Source organism: Anabrus simplex, chromosome 10 (assembly GCF_040414725.1).
Source record: "Anabrus simplex isolate iqAnaSimp1 chromosome 10, ASM4041472v1, whole genome shotgun sequence".
Taxonomy (NCBI): Eukaryota; Metazoa; Arthropoda; class Insecta; order Orthoptera; family Tettigoniidae; genus Anabrus; species Anabrus simplex.
The window spans coordinates 50,672,207-50,696,855 of record NC_090274.1 but is presented as its reverse complement, the minus strand read 5'-3'; the positions used below and the strand labels follow the sequence as shown (position 1 = coordinate 50,696,855).

General features: G+C 37.9%; 1 protein-coding gene across 1 annotated transcript in view; it reads right to left on the bottom strand.

The window, feature by feature from the left end:
* The window catches only part of LOC136881800 (uncharacterized), a 43,083-nt gene that overhangs the window by 2,823 nt on the left and 15,611 nt on the right, over positions 1–24,649 (bottom strand). The window contains exons 3-4 of the mRNA XM_068229328.1: positions 24,241–24,369; positions 17,547–17,605 (exon numbers count right to left, since the gene is read on the bottom strand). Of these exons, the coding sequence (XP_068085429.1) occupies positions 17,547–17,605; positions 24,241–24,369 (188 nt within the window). The remainder of the gene's footprint in view (positions 1–17,546; positions 17,606–24,240; positions 24,370–24,649) is intronic.

Below are 24,649 nucleotides of genomic sequence, written 5' to 3'. Positions count from 1 at the left end.
TTGTTTTGTTGCAATGCTATATTAGTCGTGAACTTTCAATAATTTATATTGCTAAAATTTAAATAATAATTTAATTACTGAACTAGGAGTTAGAATGTCGGTGAAATTAAAAATCGGTATTTTGAACTCTGATTCATTTCCTGTGAAAATAGAGATTTACAACTAAAATATTTTCTTTCTTTCTTTTTTTCTTAATCTCTTTATCCTCCAGGGTAGGGTTTCCCTTGGACTCAGCGATGTATCCCACCTCTAGTCTCAAGGGCAGTGTTCTGGAGTGTGCAACTTTGGGTGGGGGATACAACTGGGGAGGAGAACTAGTACCTTGCCCAGACAGCCTCACCTATGCTGAACAGGGACCTTGTGAATGCATGGGAACATTGGAAGGGACAGGCAAAGAAGAGGGAAGGAAGTGGCCGCGTCCTTAAGTTATCGCAGGTAACATCCCGGCATTTCTTGGGAGGAGAACTGGCAAGCCACGGAAAACCACTCTGAGGATGGCTGAGGTGGAAATCAAACCCACCTCTACACAGCTGACCTCCCAAGGCCGAGTGGACCCCATTCCAGCCTACGTGCCACTTTTCAAATTTCGTGGCAGAGGCGGGAATCAAACCCAGGCCTCCGTGGGTGGCGTCTAATCACACTAACTACTACACCACAGAAGTGGACTACAACTGAAATTTAATTTTTTTAAATCGTGAGTAACTTTCACCAGCACTATGTGTAGGCTCTAGTGAACTCTATTACGCTTCCACTAAGTCTTAGTAAAATATAGGGTGAAGATCGAATGTGGTGCTGCTGGAACGATGTCACAGAGACTAGACATACAGGATGGCACGGCTTGGACGATCTCACAGCATGTTTTACAAAGCTGCAAAGACTATCTTTACAACATCAGGTCAGTGAAAAGACCGTTGGTCTGGATTGGTGAGGTCCGGTTATTATTCGTTGTACTGAGGGGGGTGCGTAAGCTCTAGCATCCCATCTAGAGTCTTGCTAAATTGCGACAAAAAGTAAGATTATGGGCGCATGCTACGATACTTTCAAATCACACAGTTTTCTAATTTTCAACGAGGGTGGCAGCCTTGTGGGCACAAATGATGCAGGATCTATTGCAGGCAACAGAAAATAGTCTTCATGACAGCTGACCCGGCTGACAAAAGCCGGCGAATAGCAACATGTAAAATGTTCACAAATCTGAGATCTATAGAGCCTCCGTTTTAATTCTTCTATGGATAAGTGCGAATACTGCTAGGGGCAGCTTGGCGAGTCCCTGGCAATCATATAGGAAGGATCTCTCTTCTACGCTACTCAAGTATCGTTTCACGTCATTTTTATTATTCTTTCACCAGGTGAACTCAACAGGAAACTGCCAAAATATAACTAAACATTTTTGAGGACATATTTCCATGTAAATTATGAATTCTCTTGTTTAAAGTTTTGTACTTCTAGAAACATCACCTCTAATAGTCTTTTTCTATTCTCATAAAACAAATGCACGATTATACTACGCATTATTGCCAATTAGCCCACCTGGAGAAATAGGAACATTGTAATTTACATCAATTTTATTATTTTTCAGATCAAATGTGAAAAGATACCATATAAACCAACATACTATTCTTGTTATTTGCTTTTACGGCGCACCAACACAGATATGTCTTATGGCGACGATGGGAAAGGAAAGGCCTAGGAAGTGGAAGGAAGCGGCCGTGGCCTTAATTAAGGTACAGCCCCGGCATTCGCCTGGTGTGAAAATGGGAAACCACGGAAAACCATCTTCAGGAAACCAACATACAAATACTGTGATGCATTTGGCACAAGTACTGAAAGCTGTGTCATTGCAGATTTTCTACCTGTCCACTGTAAACAGCGACCAACAACAATTTTTTTTCTACAGACCTGTGCACTGCAATGGTGGGAGCTAATATCCCCCTGCATAAACTGGAGCATCTTCAAATTTCAACAAGCTGCCGGGAGCAATCACCGAGTTGGAGAAGAGTGGCTTTCCCCTGGTGGTGTCATTTAGGGTTGTGGAAGAAGTCAGGAGAAATTTTGACCGAACCTCTGGGAAGGTAGTCGCTGTCAGGAAAAAGTTTCATAAGAGTCCTGCAGCAGAATCCATGATGGATAGCAGTGGTAAAGTAGTCAGGGTGCTACGAGGTGAAGTAGATGAAGCAGTTGAACTAAAACCAGATGCAGTGGCTTCATTGAAGTTTTGTCCAACCACTTCCTGTGATGTTGAGAGATTTCTCTCTCAGTACAAAGCAATCTGCCCGACAGGAGAACAGGATTGTTACTGGAAAACATTGAAATGTTGCTTTATTAAATTATAAGTATGTTTTCATGCCTATTTTGTTGCCTATTTTACACATTAGTGCCTATTTTGGCTAATTTAAGAGCCTATATGCCTGCCTATTTTAACTGTTCTTGGTGCCTATAATTCTCGTCTCTACTCAAAATGAATAAACAAGGTTGACCTTACTTAATATTTTATTTTAAAAATTGATAGCTGTCAATAGAAATCACAATAAAATTTGTAACCATCATAATATTATGAATGTGCTTTGTACAGATATCAGCCCAGACAGAGTTTCAGCTGCATTTTGATGTAAATCTAACTACTGTTGAGCAGTAAATGAAAACAGACATTATGGAATCTCATTTCTTCCACAAACTCCTCTCTCAGGTCATATACGAAGTCTCTCATTACATTCGATCATGAAGAGTGTAAATCCGTTTCCATAGTTTTCTCAAGCAAGAAATCTGAGCATTTTTTATGTTAGGTGTATCAAGGCATTTTAGCCACTGCTACTTTATATTTTACATCATACTTTTGAAGAAGTCGGTTTTTGGTGTTTCCTACATTTGAGTTACTACATCATGTTGATCTGCTGGATTCTTATGTTTATTCTCTCGTCTTCAATTGCAGCATCCTTAGTAGATGTTTAAAAAATCATGAGATACAGGTACAAAAGCAGATGAAAAGGAAAATTTAACTATCTCACAGTAATAGAACAGTTACTCTTTTGCAACTGTTTTGCCATACTCTTCACTTTCTTCACAAAAATATTTTTTAATATTTAGATGATTACCAATGTATTGACTTGAAGTCATCTTCCTGCCATAGTGACTTCTGTATGCTGGATATTTGGCAATTTTACACCTTCAATTTCATGTGCAAATGTCACATTCACTGAAGTGTAGTGACAACATAATTCTTACCATTCCTTGTGATATTTTGAAAGGTTTATCAAGAGAAGTTTCAGATATCGAGAGAGTACTGAAGGAAAATGTTGTGCATACACAACCTACACTACTGTTATATGTAAAAGTATTACCTATAGATAAGGCTCTAAAATGTTATTCCTTCTGAAAAAAAAGCATTGTGTCACATGAAATAAGAATCAACTATCTTTGTGTTATTTGAGATTAATATTATCACCTCTCTTCTATCCATCTCTTCTCTCTCTAGCACATCATTTTGCATTATGGCTAAGTGAACCATCATCTGTTCTAATTTAAAACTTTTTAACTCATCACTTATAGAAGAAGTAATAGAAAATAGTTGAAGCAAATCACAGTTCTAAATGCTTAGCTCTGAAATAGTGTGGACTTAATTCTCAGTTCTCAGTATTTCTAGTTTTCAAACATCTTATGGGTATGTAATTACTGGTTCTGATAGTACATGAAGAGATAAAAACAATCCCATAATGTATTTAAAGAAGACCAGCATTACATTCCTTTGGTTCTAGGAAGAATTAATTTAACACAATGCTGTCCGGCCCATCCGACGTATAACTGGCCCCTGCACCGGAAGGTTTTGGCAGAGACATGGAGTTATTGCAGGGTATCATAATTTAGTCATTTTGGGTCCATTAACACTTATAACTGTCCACTTTATAGTTGTGGTGAGATTTTATATTTCGGTGCATTCTGGTAATTATATCTGTTTGATTCCTCCATCATATCCTCCAACAAGTCATTACAAATGAACAACTTGACATCATAACCTAAATTTTCAGATTCAATCGGAAAAAATTTAATGCCAGGCGTGTCTGAGAAAGACTCCAAAAACAGTATAATATCATGCTTAGTCCACTCACTGCCAGAAATAGGGAGATTATTATCAACAGTACTTACATCTAGACCATTTTTGCTATCTGAAGCAACAGGTCATTGCTCGCATGGTGCAATAAACGTGTCATTTACTGCATCACTTCGACATAAATGCATGATACTAGCACTAGAATTATCATTAGACTATTCATCTTCACTCTCCTCACAATCACTGGATACATATGACATATTATCAGCGTATAATACACGTATAATATCATTAGGAGTCAATCCAATGTTTACTGGCGCAGCCATTTTTGTTTGCTAGCATTGATAGATACATGGCAGATATTCAAAAGCAAAAACAAATGCCATTTGCACACTAAAACGGGCAAAACCAGTACTAAAAGATGCGTAGATTTTCTATAATTTAGGTACATCAACGATAATCTCCAAGTAGTTCCTCAATAACTGTTAGAAGGTATCAGAAGACAGAGCTGCACCAACACATATTCATACATGATCAGCTGCAGAGCACTGTGCTTGGAAACACGTATTGATACGTGAGCGGACAGCATTGTGTTAAGCTATACAACCATGATCTAAAGAGAGTAGCTCTCCAAATCTTGGTAAATTGGCAGGCTAGCAAACTGAATATTCATAGATAATTGCTGAATGACTGTCACTCACTACTTACAGGATGTATGCAGCTCAAAGTGTTCAACCTCAAACACACTCTGTCATCTGGTATCACATAAATTACTGTTCCAAATTTACAACCATTATATTATTACATGTTATCTGTGGAAATCTGTTATATGTATAAGAGTAAATACCTTTATATATAATTATTTAATAAAATAACTTAATAATCCTTCTCAATTTTAGGTGGTTGTTGGAAATAGGAAGTTGGATATTTATCAAGGATCTTCCTTGATAAATTATAACAACCTGTAATTGCTCTTCCTATAAACCAGTATTTCCGCAATTTGTACTGTTGAATTCCAACATTAAAAATCCAACATCCTACTTTAAAAATCTCTACTCAAGCTTCTTCATCTACTAATGACATTTGATCCATCTCTCCACCAACAGCTCTGAACATTGTACTTAATCAATTTGTTCTGTCTCCTTACATCCAATTCTTCCCAGCCCAAGATTTGCAAAATTTTTATAATGTAACATTCTTCTTGGAGATAATCCAGAACAAATCATGCTGTTTTCCTTTAGATCTCTTTCAGTTTCCAAATCAAGTAATCCTGGTTCAGGTCTCATACACTAGAACCATGCTCTAAGAAGGATTTCATTGGTCATATGACCTTGAAATATTTGTGCTAAATTTCTATGCTGAGTTCTCTACTTCATCCAGGATAGAAATCTGAAAGCTTGTTCTGAATGTTGGAGAATGGAATTTCAAAATAACCTTCCTTTTTTTAAATCCTATTTATAATAAATGTGCAGTTATTCATCAAAACAGGCTAAAAGTTGGAAGGGATAGTGGTGTAAATTCACAATGAAATTTTCCTGAGTGTAAGAAGTATTATATTAATCATTATGTGAACTTTTCAAAAGCTACTACACTATGTTGCCAAAGTTTGTGGACTCCTCACTGAATGCATTCTATGTGACATTCAGCTATGTAGAGGGTTTATCAGTGCAGGCACAATGCACAACCCCATCAACATGCCTTCCGTCAGAATGAGTCAGCGCAAAGAATTAAGCGAGGTCAAATGGGACCCTCAAGTTATGGCATTATGTCAGACTTCCCAGGAGTTGCACGAGTGCAGGTCCTATCGTAGTATTGGTATTGTGAAATGGGAATGTCTGCAAAGCATTGAACACAATTACTGCTCTGGTGGAACTAACAATTTAAATGGCAGGGACCAGCAAACAACTAAGCACACTCCACAAGTTATCATGAGAAGTCTCAATGTACTACTACCAAGGACCTCCATTGTAGGTCTGGGACAAAGATCAGTGATAGAAGGACCTATCGAGAGGTGAGAGCACTTGATTTCCAGGGACATACTACAACCTGAAAGTCACTGATTACACTAATTAATGCACATCACATAGATTGACACCAACATTATCATTGATCTATTGAACAGTGGAAAAAGAATTTATGGATGAAGCATGTTATATGCAGTGGCAGGTGTGTAGGAGTGTGCAGACCTGGCAGGTGCCTGGAGAAAATTATTTTTCAGTAATGGCACCAGGGAAATGAGGTGGAGCAGGTGCAATGAAGCTAGTTTCCCTGATTTCAGTTTGGACCATTAGTTCTTGTTGCTGCCAAAATAAAGAAGGTGGTGTTGAAATATTTAACCTTTTGATCAGTGAGTTTTGGGTGACACTCACAGGCCACCAGGAGTGAGTTTTTCTTGAATATTTTGAACTTTTAATTTTAAGTTATTTTAATTCTAACTTTTTTTTTGCTAGGGGCTTTACGTCGCACTGACACAGATAGGTCTTATGGCGACGATGGGATAGGAAAGGCTTAGGAGTTGGAAGGAAGCGGCCATGGCCTTAATTAAGGTACAGCCCCAGCATTTGCCTGGTGTGAAAATGGGAAACCACGGAAAACCATTTTCAGGGCTGCAGATAGTGGGATTCGAACCTACTATCTCCCGGATGCAAGCTCACAGCCGCACGCCTCTACGCGCATGGCCAACTCACCCGGTAATTCTAACTTTTATCTATTAATAAATATACATAATTTACACGTTCGGTACATAACTGATACCTTCAATTTAATTGAAATAAGTGGCGTAGAAAATATTTAATCAAAATATTGAAAGGACTAGTAAAACTGATGAAAATAAAATTACTCTCTACATTTGATCAAGTTCGTACCATCTACAAGACACTGACATGATTTTACAACAGTTTCACCCTTCAAAATATCTGTAGGATATGGTACTGACCCAGATATTCGAGTTTTGTATCGTGGTCAACTTCCATATCCTTTCCAGTACAAATGATACACAAAACAAAACAGTTGCCAGGAAAACATAGAGTGTCTCTAGGCTCTAGGTTATAACATGCCATGCCATTACGTAACTTTATGTATTACGATCAACAACTTCTTTGAAAATCGACACTTCCAGTCTTGAATTATTGTCATTATCGTTCAAATGAAGAATATCACTAACCCCTAAATTTCATGAATCAAAATGAGCAGAAAGCATAGGAAAAAATCTGCCTACAGAACTCTACTTTCTTCCTTCGGCTTGAACAGCTGACAGCATAGCCTTCGTTGCGACCGCAGAGCACTGCACTTCGTCTTCAATTTTCGTGTAGTCGTCTTCCGAGGAATAACAAATTTCACTCTCATTGGGCACAATACAATCACTATCACTATCATAAATACCAATTTCATAATTAGACCCTTTGTTAGTCAAAATATTACTAATATCTTTACCGGGCGAGTTGGCCGTGCGCGTAGAGGCGCGCGGCTGTGAGCTTGCATCCGGGAGATAGTAGGTTCGAATCCCACTATCGGCAGCCCTGAAGATGGTTTTCCTTGGTTTCCCATTTTCACACCAGGCAAATGCTGGGGCAGTACCTTAATTAAGGCCACGGCCGCTTCCTTCCAACTCCTAGGCCTTTCCTATCCCATAGTCGCCATAAGATCTATCTGTGTCGGTGCGACGTAAAGCACTAGCAAAAAAAAAAACTAATATCTTCTGGAGCAAGCTTGCATCATGGACTCGATCCCGCCACTAGAGCGTGTATTTGTTTAGAGTTAGAGAGTGGTTGTTTCTATGGAAACCAGAGATGGGTGAAAAGAAAAATGTGTATTGTCAAGGAATAGTCATGCAATGCACTCAACGGAAACAACAATAGAAAACAGTTCCTGGGTGCTGTCATAATTTTTCGCACAATCACGAAAGAATTTATGTTACGTAACTACAGATGCTTCGAAAGAACTCCATCACAGAACATACGAGATGTGATAAAACATGGAATAATGTTCACTGAATATGTCAAACATCCCCCAATTTTGTTCTAAAAACTTTCCAGTACGATGTCACAAAACAATTTCAAACATTCAACATGAAACCTGAATAGACGGCAGTACTGTTCAGGCGCAGAATTCCAGAACATAACTAGACGGCAGTACTCCCGTGGGCCACGCGCTGTACTGCTCATTGGGTTCAGCCAATTGCACATTTCCCAATCTACGTCAACAGTTGGGAAACTCACCCCTCCGAAGGACAACTGCATTGTTGTTCATATAAAATCATGCAGATATACAGGACTGATCAGCTCAAATGACCAAACATACACATACACCCATACAGTATCATTATAGATGGTTATGCCTTTCAGTCTTCAGTCTGCAAGCCTCTGTGAATTTACTAAATATCGCCATAATCCTCTATTTGCAATTAGTGGCATGGCCACATTTACATCTATACCCCTTATCTTTACATCTTCAGAAATTGAGTCTAACCATTGTTGTCTTGGTCTCCCTCTACTTCTCTTACCCTCCATAACAGAGTCCATTACTCTCCTAAGTAACCTGTCCTCCTTCATTCGCCTCACATGACCCCACCACCGAAGCTGGTTTATGCATACAGCTCAATCCATCGAGTTCATTCCTAAATTAGCCTTAATCACCTCATTCTGAGTACCCTTCTCCCATTGTTCCCACCTCTTTGTAACAGCAATCATTCTCTCTACTTTCATTTCTGATACTTCTAACTTATGATGAAGATATCCTGAGTCCACACACCTTTTGCTCCCATAAAGCAAAATTGGTCTGAAATCAGACTGATGTAAGGATAATTCTGTCTGAGAGCTGACTTCCTTCTTACAGAATACTGTTGATTGCAACTGCAAGCTCACTGCATTAGCTTTACTACACCTTGATTCAATCTGACTTACTATATTACCATCCTGGGAGAACACAAACTAAATACCATATAAGATATTAAGCCACTGGTTGATTTCCAGAACAATGCTTCAGCAAGATTGGAAATAAATTCTATTCTCAGTTTAACAGGACTTCACCAATAGTCCCATGCAAAGATTAAAAACAGTAATAATAGCTAAAGAAGGTCCCCCATCCTATTATTTTATATATTTTTGCTAGTGGCTTTATGTTGCACCAAGACAGATAGGTCTTATGGTGACAAGGGGATAGGAAAGGAACAGGAGTTAGAAGGAAGCAGCCATGACCTTATTTAAGGTACAGCCCCTGCATTTGCCTGGTGTGAAAATGTGAAACCATGGAAAACAATCTTGAGGGCTGCCGGCGGTGGGATTTGAACCGACTACCTTTTGGAATGCCTGAAATTTGCGATGTAAATGAAGTCACTTTGGGGAAGTAAGAAACTAAGTATCAGATGATTTAAACATGAGCTCTCAAAGCATACTTTACCTTAACTGTTTTAATCACGTTACACTAAAATAAAATTTCTGTTCTACTGTAATAAAATTATATCAAATAGAGCTTAAGGAAGAGCCTCCATGGCTCAGATGGCAGCGCATCGGTCTCTCACCGCTGGATACCATGGTTCAAATCCCGGTCATTCCATGTGAAATTTGTGCTGGACAAAGCGGAGGTGGGACAGGTTTTTCTCCGGGTACTCCGGTTTTCCCTGTCATCTTTCATTCCAGCAAAACTCTCCATTATCATTTCATAGCATCTATCATTCATTAATAATCTCTTTGGGAATGGCGACCCCATCGCACTAACAGCCTATATCTGCTTCATTCATTACGTCCCTGACCCGGTCAATGACTGGAAAACAGGTTGTAGGTTTTCATTTTCAGAGCATAAGGAAAAGACATATCAGTGTGTATTTAGATGACTTCTTAGATTTGAGGAAATTCTAAATGCATTTCCGCAAATAGTACAGGAGAATCGCCTAATTTCAGAGTGTGTAACCTCATGCATTCGCAAATGAGAAAGCCTGGCAAAAGTATTCCCACAAGTTGAACAGTGAAAGTTCTTCAATTTACTATGCGTATTCTCGTGTCGTTTTAAGTGTGACGAAGTTGTAAAGGTATATCCACATGTAGAACAAGGGAATGGCCTATTATCAGTGTGTGTTCTCTCATGTTTTCGTAAATCAGATGAACCTCTATAGCCGCTTCCACAAATCGAACAAACATACGGCCTAGAATCAGTGTGTACATTTTCATGTCTTTTCATATCTGAAGACCTTCGGAAGGTATTACCACAAATATCACAGGAGAAAGGTCTCTTTTCAGTGTGAGTAGATTCATGGCCCAGCAAGTTAGACATAGATCTGAAGGTATTTCCACATATAGAGCACAAAAATTGCCTTTCTCCTGAATGAGTTAACATGTGTTCTTTCAGGTGAACATTCTGGGCGAATACACTACTGCAGACTTTACAACAGTAAGATTTCACACCGCTATGAATTAAAGAATGGCGCTTTAGGTCATTTTTTCGCCTGAATGTCTTACAGCAACTATCGCAGGAATGCAGCGGCGCCCTAGTCAATGCTGTACCATTATCCGCCCTAAAAAACACAAAAAATGTCAGAAAAAACAAAAATAGATCATTGTAAAGAAATTATTAACCGGAACCTGTATGTTCCGATCATACTTCAATGCAAGAGTATTATTAAATAGTTTCAATTCACTCCTTCTATTATAGTAAGCTAAATTGTAATATTAAATCATTCGACATTTCTTCAGCCTTTTTTGTTTTCAAAACATACAGATCATTTAAATTAACCAAAATATCCCAAGAGAGGCTTACAACTGTAAGAAATGTGACAAATTACAGACCAACGAGGCCCATTTACATTTATCCTTGGCTCCAAAATGCGAAGATTGGTAGACAGCAATTTTTCCTTTCAATAATTTCTGTCTTCAATCGCAGTAGCCTTGCTCTATTTTCAACATTTCAAAATCATTCACCAAAAATGCACTGCGCTGATATAAGTGTCCAATAGATAAATTTTCCTATTTTAGATATCCCTACATCAAATGCAGTCTGCCATCAAGGCAAAGAATATTTTGACAGGATATGATTACCATACATTATATTCAGCAGCTTCATATTAGCACTGAATGTTGGGAAGATGTTTGTAATCCAGAGAGTGAATGGAGCTATTAAAATACACACGAGTGATGCCTGAACATTCTGCTAGCAGTTCAGTTAAGCTGTTGGTATGTCTATCATGAAGGCCTGTGATAACCTAAAAACTTAACAGAAAATATCCAGGACAAGTGCAACTGGCAACTGCCATTGAACCAAATACTGTTACATTTTTAAGATTGTTTTATGTTAAAATTCTACTGTTGGATCATATTAAAATCTCTTAAGAGCATCTATTCTGTCAGGCTGGATCTCAAATCTGATAGTAGACCAGTGGTATATCATTGAGAATTCTTTTTATAAAGGTGAATTTTCAAACAGGTTATAATACAGTATGCACTAATGTGGGTGGATAAATTCTTTTTAAGATGAATGAACTCTTTATGGATACTTGAAATGGTTCTTTTTAGAATAAATAACTATTGCATGGCCTCTTGTATCTATTGGTTTGCTCCGCTCCTCCCTGTCTTGGCATGCTTGGAACATTCATATGGTAGCTGTGGAACTTCCAGTTCTGTTGTTTTTCAGTTCAATAATGGTTATTAATTAAATTTACAACAAAAGGTGGAGAAATCGTTATGTTCTTCTATTAAAAATCAAAGAACAGATGTTTCAAAATTTTGAGTAAATGATATGTTTGGGTAAATGTAAGTCCAGACCAACATTTTAGCACTATATGTGCATCTACTCTAGAGCTAAGCAAAAGGAGCAAGATTGTAAAAAGAAGTATTATCCTGTTTGTCATAAGGATTTACCTATAAAAGGAAGGAAATTTATCCTGTTCTGTAGTGTGTGATGTCTGTTGAAAGGCTGTACAATGAGTCAAGCCATCTCTTCTGCAGTATCACTGTAATACAAGGCATCACAGTTCACAAAACAGATGAATCGATATTGATATAGGGGGGGGGGGGGGGGGAAAGAGAAGATAACTTTTCTTTATAGCAAGTTTCATGGCAGATGCTGTTAATGAGAAAGTAATTGAAAAACTGAAGTTTCATAAGTCCTCTACTCACCAATCTGGTGTGTAGCAAAATTCAACCAGCTTGCGTGTATTATAAAATTAGAAAATAGGCTGTGCATGATAAATTTTTATTTTGTGAAAAACTAACTACTCATACAACTTTAGCACACATCATCTCCATTATTGCCAATTTCGACATGAGGATCAATTATATGATGAATTTGGTTATGTAGGGTCACATACTTAACAGATATGCTCAGCTTGCTTTATAACCTAAAAAATCTAATAAGGTAAAAAACTATTCCATTTGTTTGTCCAGGACAAAATATATGGTATGAAAATTCTATTTTGCACAGCTCTTAAAGATTTTGTCCAACAAAATGAGCTCCAACTTCATTCTGATGTGATGCCTAATTCTCTGAAAATACTAACACTCCAGAGTAGATGAGTGATCAATTTTCTGCATTATATCAAATGATTTTCATTTTTGTTCCATATTAACTTAAAGCTTTATAATAGAGATATGTGAAAAAAGTCCGGTCCACTTTTTCATTAAATTTGTCAAACTACCTTGTTAATAAAAATATTTTTTTATTATAACATGTTTTGATTTGAATGAGATCATTAAGAATGTAAGTTCAAATAAAGTAGGTATAAAGAAATTTTAAAATATATATTATAACAAATACATTGAAATCATCTTGATGCATTTTACATATCCAAGTGTTCATACAATTCTGAGGTGTGAGAGGGCTCATTGATGAGGTAATTAATTCAATGTGAAAATTAATGGTGTAATGTTCTCATTTTGTGCAGTGGATATAACAGTCAATATAATGAATTATCTTCCAACCCCAGAGCAGGTGCAATTGTGTGTTGTATAAGAGAATCGATCGTTTTCACCATACAGACAATTCAAATACAGCTTTTTATGTCAAGTTACATTATTGGCACTCTCATTGATTAGCACTTTATGAGCATGTTTTAGATTTAACACAACAAGATGTTTTTCATTTTTTATTATGTATTGTAGAAAGGCATTGCATCTAGTATATTTGATATTAAATTCTTTATGATTTCCTATTGTTAGCTCAACAGGATCCCATTAGGATCAAAACAGTTTCTAGCATTAAAAAACAATTTACTGTAACAAAATAGTTTGAGTATTCTATGGAATAGGTAAACCTGAATAAGGAAAAAAATATATTTCAAAAATACTGTGATAAAATCAATTTTCTGATCAAGATATTTTGACGGATAGAGAAAATGAACACGCCATGGATATTAATAGGGCACACTACCATAAAATGTTTTTCTACATGGGTACTTTCTTACCTAAGGAACAATGTATAATGTAACTGTCCTGAGACTGCTGAGAGAGCAATCAAATTCCTCAGTGCAGTTTTCATTGAACTACTTATGAGACTTGTATGTATCAAAGGCTAATACCATAACAGAATGCATGTGGAGGCTGAGCTAATGCAAATACCGAGTAAAATTCAGTCTTTATCAGTCTAATATTTTCACAAGTAAGGTTATAAATATGTTAAAATCTTTGGACTGGGAAGAATGGAGAGTATGGAGATGAGTTGCTTGAAAAAGCAGTATGTTCCTTACTGTCAGTTAAGAGTTGGAGTGGGTTAATGTTATTAGACAAATGAGCTGGAGAGAATTTTTTAAAAGTTGGAAAGATTATATAATATGACATTCACCTGGGAATTCAAGAGGAAAAATTGGTGCCAATACTGATTTCTAGGAAGAGCAATTAGGGATTGGAATAATTTACCAAGCGTAGTGCTTGATAAATTTCCTACTTCCTTAAAAATATTTTTAAAAATGGTAGGTAACCAATTGTTAGGGTATCTGCCACCTATGTGACAGTCCTAAATAAAATTTGGATGGAAGTGTAAATAATGAAGGACATGTTAAGAATACCAAAACCAGAAGTTCTATAAAATGCATGATGTAAAATTATAAATTAATAGTTTGGTTATCAACGTGATTCTTCTGTGCAGTATGAACAGATTTTACATCTGATTATATTATTGACTTACCCATGGTTCATGGTGCGAGCTACTGTAGTCATGTCCTAGTTCGTGAACCATGGGCCACTGATGACTGGCCCAGTAAGTGGTCCTGAGAGTCAGGATACCAGTTGCTACAAAATGGGAGTGGACATCCCGGACATATTCTGAGTCAAGGCCGTCCTTGTGCTCAGGCAGCTAGGACTATATAATTCACCGGTGATCCATAACCCGTTAGAGGAGAGATCCCTACTTGGACTATGTTTGAGTAGGGTGGCATCCTGCTTCATGAATTTACCGAGCTCAGAACATTTTAAGAAAGCATCGGACCTATGGGAGTAATGGTGTCTTACTCCCATTTGATAGGTGAGGGACTCTGTGGAAACAACTTGGCAAACAAAATGGAATTTGATGGGGAGCTATCGGCAATAATTGAGCTTTAGGGGGGAAAGAAAGTAGAACTGGCACAGTCAGGAAAGAGGATGCTTATGGATGTGCTAGGAGTAAGTGATATTCAAGTAAGGGGAGATAACGAGGAAAAGATAGTAGATTATAAAGTGTCCTTGACAGGTGTTCAAAAGGGAAAGGGCAGAGTATGGGGTAGGACTGTTCATCAGGAATACTGCTGCATGCAACATAAGTTTCTGTTAGGCATGAAAATGAGCAAATGATGTGGGTAGATTTGGCATTGGAGGAATTAGGATGAGAATTGTCTCAGTGTATTCACCAAGTGAGGGTGCAGATGAGAATGAAGTTGACAAGTTTTATGAAGCATTGAGTGATATCATAGGCAGGGTGAACAGCAGGGAAAGGATAATGCTAAAGGGCGATTTCAATGCATGAGTTGGAAATAGAACTAAAGGACACGAAAAGGTGATTGGTAAATGTGGGGAAGGTATGAAAGCTAATGGAAAGCGTTTGTATGGGTTTAGCTGTTATGAATACATTCTTCAAGCATAACGATATTCAACGCTATATATAGGAGGCTGGGGTACTAGATCCATAATAGACTATATCTTAACCGAGTTAGAATTCAGGATATCTGTTGGGAATGTACGAGTTTTCCGGGGATGTCTCAAAGATACAGACCACTATTTAATCTGTAGTGAACTAAGTATTTCTAGGCCTAGGGTAGAGAAAGTGAAATCTGTCTGCAAACAAATAGTGTAGAAAACCTCCAGGACGAGGAAATTAAGACAGAAGTACCTGGATATGATTAGTGAGAAGTTCTGAACAGTGGATAGTAAGCAGGTGCAGGATATCAAATGAGAAAGGATGGCATACAGGGATGCTGTAGTAAAAACAGTGAGGGAATGCCTGGGAACAACTGTGTGTAATGATGGGAAAAAATGAACGTCTTGGTGAATGATGAAGTGAGAGCAGCTTGTAAATCAAAAAAAAGAATGCTTATCAGAAATGGCTCCAAACAATGGCTGATGCATACAGGGAATTGTACATAGATGAAAGAAGCAGAGCGAAACAAACAGTTTTTGAATTAAAAAAGAAGTCGTCTGGAGATTTTGATAATAACCAGGGAGGGCAAGGTCAAGCAGTAGGGAAACCTTTCTGGACAGTAATAAAGAATCTTAGGAAGGAAGGCAAAAAGGAAATCAACAGTGTTTTGAGTAATTCACGTGAACTCATAATAGATCCCAGGGAATTACTGGACAGGTGGAAGGAATATTTCAAAAATCTTCTCAACGTAAAAAAAAAGCTTCATGGTGGTGAGCAAACAACTGAGCTCATAGGGAGGAGGAAAATGATGATGGTGAAATCAGGCTTGAGGAAGTGGAAAGGATGGTAAAACAACTCCATGGTTATAAAGCAGCAGAAATATACAAAATTAAACCAGAAATGGTGAAGTATAGTGGGAAGGCAGGGATGAAATGTCCCCACAGAATAGTAAGATAGCATGGAGTGTTGGTAAGGTGTTTCAGTTTGGAAAAATCAGTAAGTGCACCTCTCTATATGCAAGGGAACAGAAAGGATTGCAACAACGATTGAGGTATCTCACTGATGATTGGTACACCAGGCAAAATATTCACTGGCATCTTGGAAAGGTAGGATGCGATCAGTGGTTGAAATGAAGTTGGATGGAAACCAGTATGGTTTCAGACCACAGAGGGGCTGCCAGGATCAGGTTTTCAGTATACGCCAGGGAACTGAAAAATGTTACAAGAGGAATAGACAGTTGTGTTTATGTTTCATAGATCTAGAGAAAGCATATGCCAGGGTACCAAGGAAAAAGGTGTTCACCATACTGGTGGACTATGAGATTAAGGGTGGATTATTAAAATGAATCAAAGGCATTTATGTTGACAACTGGGCTGCAGTGATAATTTATGGTAGAATGAGTTCTTTGTTGAGCATACTTGAAAGGGTTAGATAAGCCTGTAATTTTTACCTCTGTTGTTCATATTTTACATGGATCATCTGCTGAAAGATATACAGTGGCAGGGAGAGATTCAGTTAGGTGGAAATATAGCAAACAGTCTGGCCTATGCTGACTACTTGGTCTCAATAGCAGATTGTGCCGAAAGCCTGTCTAATACCTCAGAACTTGAAAATAGGTGCAATGAATATGATGTGAAAATTAACCTTTCGAAGGCTAAACTGATGTCAGTAGGTAAGAAATTGAACAGAACTGAATGTCAGATTGGTGATACAAAACTGGAACAGGTAGATAATTTCAAGTATTTAGGATGTGTGTTCTCCCAGGATGGTAATATACTAAGTGGGATTGAATCAAGGTGCAGTATAGCTAATGCAGTGAGCTTGCAGAGACAATCAACAGTATTCTGTAAGAAGGAAGTCAGCTCATGGACAAAACTACCTTTACATTGGTCTGTTTTCAGACCAACTTTGCTTTACGGGAGTAAAAGCTGGGTGGACTCAGGATATCTTATAAATAACTTAACAGACATGAAAGTAGCCAGAACGTGTGCTGGTACAAACAGGTTAGAACAATGGCAGGAGGATACTTGGAATGAGGAGATAAATGCTAAATTAGGAATGCATAAACTGGCTTTGGTGTTGAGGTCATGTGAGGCGAATGGAAGAAGATAGGTTACCTAGGAGAATAATGGACTCTGTTATGGAGGGTAAGAGAAGAAGGAGTCCAAGATGGTGATGGTTAGACTCAGTTTCTAATGATTTTAAGATAAGAGGTATAGAAGTAAACAAGGCCACAGCACTAGTTACGAATAGAGGATTGTGGTTACGATTAGTAAATTCACAGATGATGATGATGGTTAGACTCAGTTTCTAATGATTTTAAGATAAGAGGTACAGAAGTAAATGAGGCCACAGCACTAGTTGCAAATAGAGGACTGTGGTTACGATTAGTAAATTCACAGATGCTTGCAGACTGAATGCTGAAGGACATTAAGGTCTATAATTATGATGCGTGTATGTATTAACTTACTCTTGCAATGTGTCTACTGCAGTATTGCATTCTTCATCCTGTGTTTCTAACTTGAAATCCTGTGGAGAAAAAGAACACTGATAATATTTTGTTCACATCATCATACACAAAATCATAATAAAATTTTCGAAAATCTAACAGAGTTGATTTAGGAGTAACCGCGTCAGAAATTAAGGTCATTAGCCTGGGATGATGAGGAGCTACATCACTTACCTCTCACAGCCCCTATTTATATCAACTACAGCACTGCTGTAAACAATGACAGATACAAACACATATGAGAGACTATTGTTTCAATCCTTTCTTTTTCAAATGTAGTTCTTTCATAGATTTAAAAGAAATGAGTATCTTTATGGTGCCATTATGAGAAGATTATGAAATTCTTAAGTGAAGATAGCTTAAGAGAAAAAAGAAGGAATTTTCTTTTAGCTAATCAGATGCTCTATTGGAAGACATCGTATCAAAGATTTCAATATTTACCTTCTTCCGCACTGTACTACATGACAGTGATCACATGCAGGTTGACTCCTTCTTGTTCACTGAAAGACTCCATACCTGTACACTGGAAATTCTACTAGAGTATAACCGCTTATTCAAAGATCCAATAATTTTTCAGATTCGTTGATTACTCAGAGTAAATATATGAAAATGACTACATAATAATGCAAAACAAGAAAAATTTACTCATGAATAATAAAATGAACTGATCAAATTTATTAATAATACATAATTGAAAAGAATGACCAATATGAAATTGAAAAACCTATAATTTGTATGCAATGATAAACATTTCTTTATATATATATATATATACACACACACACATGGTGTACCAAAACTCAACAGCAAACATTCAGGAATAGATTCCTCAAATAGAGAGAAGAAAAACTAATTATGACAACATGGGTCCAGAAACGTATACTTACAATTTTATTCAAACTTTTGTACATTTACACTGTACGTCAGTAATGGCAGCTGAAACACTTTGAACATGTTACCAGAGGAAATGTTCAAAATGACAAACTTCAGGTTGAATAGAAGCCTCTGCTCATTGTCCAATGGAGTTACGCGCATGATCAGAAAAGCCTGGTGTAATGCATTCTGCCTGACAGGTTGTCACAATGCGCTCAGATAAAGTTGCTTCATCAGGAATAGGAGTTACATAAATGAGAGAATGTGTCTCCACAGGTAAAAGTCCAGGAAGTTCAAGTCAGGAGAACATGGCGGCCAAGCAATCGGTTCTCCTCTACCATTCGAGCACTCAGGAAAATGGGTATTCAGGTACCTGCAGGCAACAGACTGAAATGTGTAGGAGCACCATCATGCATGAAAAACATTTTTCGACAGGATACAAGTGGCTTGTCTTCCAAGTAATCTGGCAATGCAGTACGCTAAAAATTCAAGTAGTTCTGTCCAGTAAGCCTATTCAGAAGAACGTAGGTTCCTAACAAGGAATCACCAACAATGCCTGCCCAGATGTTAATGGCGAACATCTGTTGATGAGAATACTGGATGATTGCATGAGGATTTGTATCACCCCACATATGTTGATTATGGACATTCTGTATTCTATCTCTTGTGAATGTTGCTACAACTGTGAACAACACAGAAACTGCAAGGTTAGGTGTCATGCTGCATTAATGTAGGAACCACCAGCAGAACGTTACTCTTCGAGGATAATCCTCAAGAGACAAGGCTGTACACGCTGCAGATGATACGGATAAAACAGGTTTTCTTGTAGCAGTCTCCACATCGTCGTGTGCGGCTCATTCCTCTGCAAGCCTAACCTCCTAGTGGTGATTCCGGGACATTCATCCACAATGCTGAATAAAACGTCCTCCTCCTCAACGGTTGTAACTGCTTGACCCTCATCCGGTTCGTGGTGGACATGGGAAACTCCTGTTTTCACAGAGGCAGCGATGGATTCCTTAAAATGTCGTATGGCCGGCAGTCTGCACCTTGAGTATAGTTCCTAATACATCGACGTGCCTTCAACGCATTACCATGCGCCAAACCATACATGTAATGCATGCTCGCAAGCTCTGCATTGGTGTACATCACGAGCACTTCAGAGCAGCATGCAAACCACAACAACAATTACTGTTAACCACAAAACAGGCACCATGCACCAAATCACATAAGGCTACAGCTACTTGACTTACTTACATAAGCAGACTGCAAACCACAATCATAAATCACAGATACCAGATGTGTTAAACATACTGAAAACAACAGACGTGTTATTGGAAACGGCTAAGCTGAAAGATGATTGGATATCATGCATGAGAGCTAAGGTATTTTAACACTCCCATCAGATTCATTCATAACATGATTACTTATGTAACAATTATAACTGGTGTTTCGCATATTTTTATATCAAACAGGACGTAAATTATTACTGACATTCATCTGTGTCGCAAAGTTTGAATAAATCTGTAAGTATACATTTCTGGACCCATGTTGTCATAAACTTTTTTTTCCCTCTCTATCTGAGGAATCCATTCCTAAATTTTTGCCGTTTTTAACATTGTAGTGGATAGTTTCATCTGTTGCTTCTAAATACAGGGAGAAAATAGGTGTTAAAAATGAAATTTGTTTCAAGTAACATCAGTGTTTTAATCCATAGTGACTGCATATAGCAAGAGCAGGTAAATATAGAAAATGTGCGTCAAATTCGTTTGACAGTGAATCACCAAAAAAAACAAAAACAAATACACAGCTTCAAAATTACAAATTACAGAGCAAGCCTCAGTTGAATTCTCGGATATTCCCTGTGACTAGTCTGGGCGAGTGGGTGATGTAATAGCTGCCCAACACATATATTTAAGCTTACAATATCATGATCTCTGATAGACTGCAATAAGTGTGTGTATAACAGTAATTGAACAGTTTTGTGTATTTCATAGCTTCTGAGTCAAGCACTGAACAGCTTTTTTCTTTATGTTGGAGATTTTTAAATGCAATCTGCACTGAAATGTTGTTGATTCATAAGACTGAATTGCAGAGATTGAGCCAGAATATCATCATATGCAATAACATTTACTAAAGGCTGAGAGGGAGCATTTTCAACTTCAACACATACTCCAATGGGAGGAGATTCATTGTTTACTCTATCTGTATTTCAATCTTATTGTATATTCACTGAAGTTGATGTGTTTGCTATGGGTATAAGGAAATGGATTGATAAGAAAAAAAACATGATGGCAAGAATCTGTCATAGCCTTACAATTCCTGGCAATGGTTAATTTGTCAACAATATCACCTGCGATTGCAGGACAAAAGGCTACCTCAAATCAAATATCTACTTGCAGTATTTGCCATCCTGTAAGACTCCACACTACTGCAGCTTGGCTATGGAAGGAGCAAAATGTTATCGTACAGAAAAAGATGTGAAAATCGTCAAGAAATACAGGATCTGTCAATAATAATACATTTCTTATTTCAGTTTAAGCAGACATCCCTAGACTGGATCATGTTTCCAACATACATTTAAAAAAGAACAATGCTTTGGTGCTGTGTAGATCCAGAAAAAAATGAGTGAAAATCAACAATGGTTTGGATATTAGCTACAAGCAGAATCAGATTGAATTGAAAAGGTGGGCAACACGCTGGATGACGCTGGAAAGAGACCCAATGGATGACCAAATGAACCTAAGCAAATATAGTTTGACATACTATAAAACATGAAGAGAGTAAATGTGGACCCTAACATGGTTCATGATCAGATTAAATGGAAACAGAAGAGCAAAATAGCAGACCTTCCGAGTAGGTAGATCAAACTTTTTTTTTTAACTCAGAATTTTTCTGCAGGAGCAGGACCCCTCTTGAAGTCAACAAGTATCACTTTTGGAATTGAAAGAAACACACAATCCACGTCAGTACTAGGGTACCTTGTTACAATTGACCTTCAAAAGGACACTTGTCCTTGACAGTGAAGTTGTAGCCATCAAAAGTTACAGTACTGGTCACTGCTTGGATATGACAGTATTACCCTTCATGGCACTCCTACATTTTCCTCTGTATGGAATCAACTCCCATTCTATGCCATACCATGTTGTTAGTTATATGATGAGGGAGAACAGCTACAGACCAGTGTAACATGTATTTCTCCATGGTGTGTAGAGAATGAAGAGAGCACCTTCGGTGACTGGACAGCTCTCAACCCCACAAAATGACCTGAGGTGGACCAGCATCCACATATTACGGGGTATACCAGTGGTTCCTTTTCATTCATGTTACGCTGCACTCAATCTTGCTGCAAATTCTTCCTGATCAATCACTGTCTCTCTACAGGTGGCATCCTAAATACTTGAAACAGTTAGAGTTCACCAGATATTAACTGACTGCAAATGTACTTCAGGCATACATGAATAGTGATTTCATAACACAATTTTGCAATATTCCATAATAATTTATAGCATCTATTAGTATCTCAAGCATTCCAGTTGACTGGCGGCATGTTTACTGCACAATACGCATTGATGGCAATCCTGATCAAAATTACATTCACCACCAAAAATTATTGTTGATACTGTACAATCATAAGGCTTTAGAGGCATATTTTGGTTCAATACAAAATTTCGAATTCATACAATATGCAAAATGATTCTGATATAGCCATCACTAAGGTATAAGGTTTAAAGTTATATAATGATAAAGGTAACACAAAACAGTTATAACAAACGGGCAATATCCTACAACAGGCATCGTCAATCGAGAGCGAAATGCCTTCGGAGCCAGTTTGCTCCCCCCTCTTGAGGAACGAGAGCAGCACTTAGCGAGCGAGTAGGGAAAGAAGTAGAAGTGCATAACATAGTACATACTGAAGGTCATCGACGCAAAGATATACCACATCTTTCTGGACAGGTTAGACTGCGACATGATACGCATGAACTCACGTGAGGTTACAGTAGTGTGTTCCCGCCTTTATCCTCACACCACACAACATTCAAGTCTAGTCGGTAAATGTTGCATTTACTATGGAAGAGAATTCAGCACAGCGTAGGCCATCGATGCCAACAAGTTTCGAACCTTCATGGGAAGAAGAGTATTTGATATTTCAAGAAAATAACACACACAATGTTAATAAATAATAAAATATTGAACCACATTATACAGCACAGTTGTTCCTTATGCCATTCCAACAAGTATGATAAATATGAAGGCCGGGAAAGCATATCATTACTAGAAAAACTTAAAAATAACACATTTGAGGATGTGTGTACATTTCATATTACCCTATTTATATTATAATGCATAATAATTCCTCAGAGATTATTTATGTACCAGTATGTATTTCACTGCTGTTCATATGGTAACATTTCCGAGCAGCAAGTACTGTACTGCGGTATGCAACCCACCTGCCAGCTGCTCGCTTGTCACGTGACTGACAGCAGTCCCGAGCAGAGCAAGTAACACCGGCTTCCCAGAGCAAGTATGTGATGATGTCTGTCCTACAAGCCCAAAATCCAGCATTAAACTCAGTAATAAAACCAGACCGATTGTACGTTTCAGAGTGCCTGATTTTAAATTTAAAAAAAGGGGAGAAGCAAGAACTCAAGATAAGGAAAGGAAGATTCTGGGACCAAGAAGACTAGTGATGGGTCCTGGAAGAAAATGAGGAGCATTACAAGTACGCTGAATAGATCATGGACACAATGCACAAACGAAGGCTGAAATTCTATGGAGACTCAGAAAGAATGGATGACAAACGGCTAACATAAAGGACCTTCATATACATCATGAGGTTAACGACCACCTCCAAGTGGGTAGAAGAGATCAAGATGGATGCACAAGAAGTTGGGATTACACTAGAGATGGTCCGCAATTAAAGAGAGTTCAAAAGAAGGGTCGACACTCTACAATCGCTTGAAGAGAAACCACTAAAACAGAGGCCCAAACGGATCATTTCCAAACAAGAGAGATAGATGAAAAGAGAAAGAATGAAGAGGTTTTGGGAAGAGAAGAAAAGAAATGTCAAGAAGCTATAAGTGCTATGCAGTCCACAGATGGCCAAATTTGGAAAAAGAAGAAAATGGATTATAGAGGTCACTGGGTCATATTAATAAAAATGGCAAAGATACTGGGTTCAGCAGCTATTTAGGGTCCAAATGTCCAAAATATTTCTAAGCAGCAAACAAGGCAGATCTGTGATACAGCAACAGCCTCAAGATTCCAGGCTAGTTCATTCAAACCAGGCAAGAGATAATTCAATTTTTGACCATGCAAAAAACAGATGGCACACATAGGAAATTAAGGCACTTAGCCTCCCATGATGACTGCTGCTCAGCTAGATGGTGACACACTGAAGTGCTACGTACGAATAGTATGTATGATGACGTCCTTAGCCTATTGCTTGGTTTCCACAATATGTGCTGACGCTCATATCAGGCAAGTCCCATTAATCCCACAAGGCTAAGAATACTATGCTCCTGCACTCAGTGCAGAATAGAAATATTTCACCAGACCAGAATTTATCTAATGGGCCGGCTAAAGAAGTCCCTTTGTGGCAGCATGTAAAACAAGTAAAAAAATAATTAAAACATCAAATAGGTCACCCAAGGCAGTACAAATTCCACTTCCATCTGCTAAAACTTAATAAAGCGTCCAGGCAGCCTAACTGGCATTAGATCAAAAGGCCAGCACACAGTATGTTAGGTCATACACTATAGTTTTAACTTTGAAAAATATTCACCTCGATTTCAAATTCCTCCTTAACAATGCTCCCACCAACATCTTCTAAGCTACCATCAGCAAACACTTGATGTGGTTCAACCTTTACTTCAGCTATCTTATCAGCATTTGGAAGCAGCATATTTGGCTCCTGAAAAAGTAAAGTAAATTAGAAAACTAGTTTAGAAATGTGGCATTCTCCAGGAAACCATCCCTTAAGTCGTCCGACAAAATTTTACAATACGAAGAAAAAAGGTGGCAAGGATGCGAAATATCTACTTTAAAATACGAACACCATCTGTTAGCCTGATTCTTGAACTACTTGATGTATGTGCTGAGACTTATGTCACCATATGAAAAACTCATCAAAATAACCTTGGAAACAGGCACAGCAGTCTAACACAACCATACCTTGAGTTGCAACGGGAATT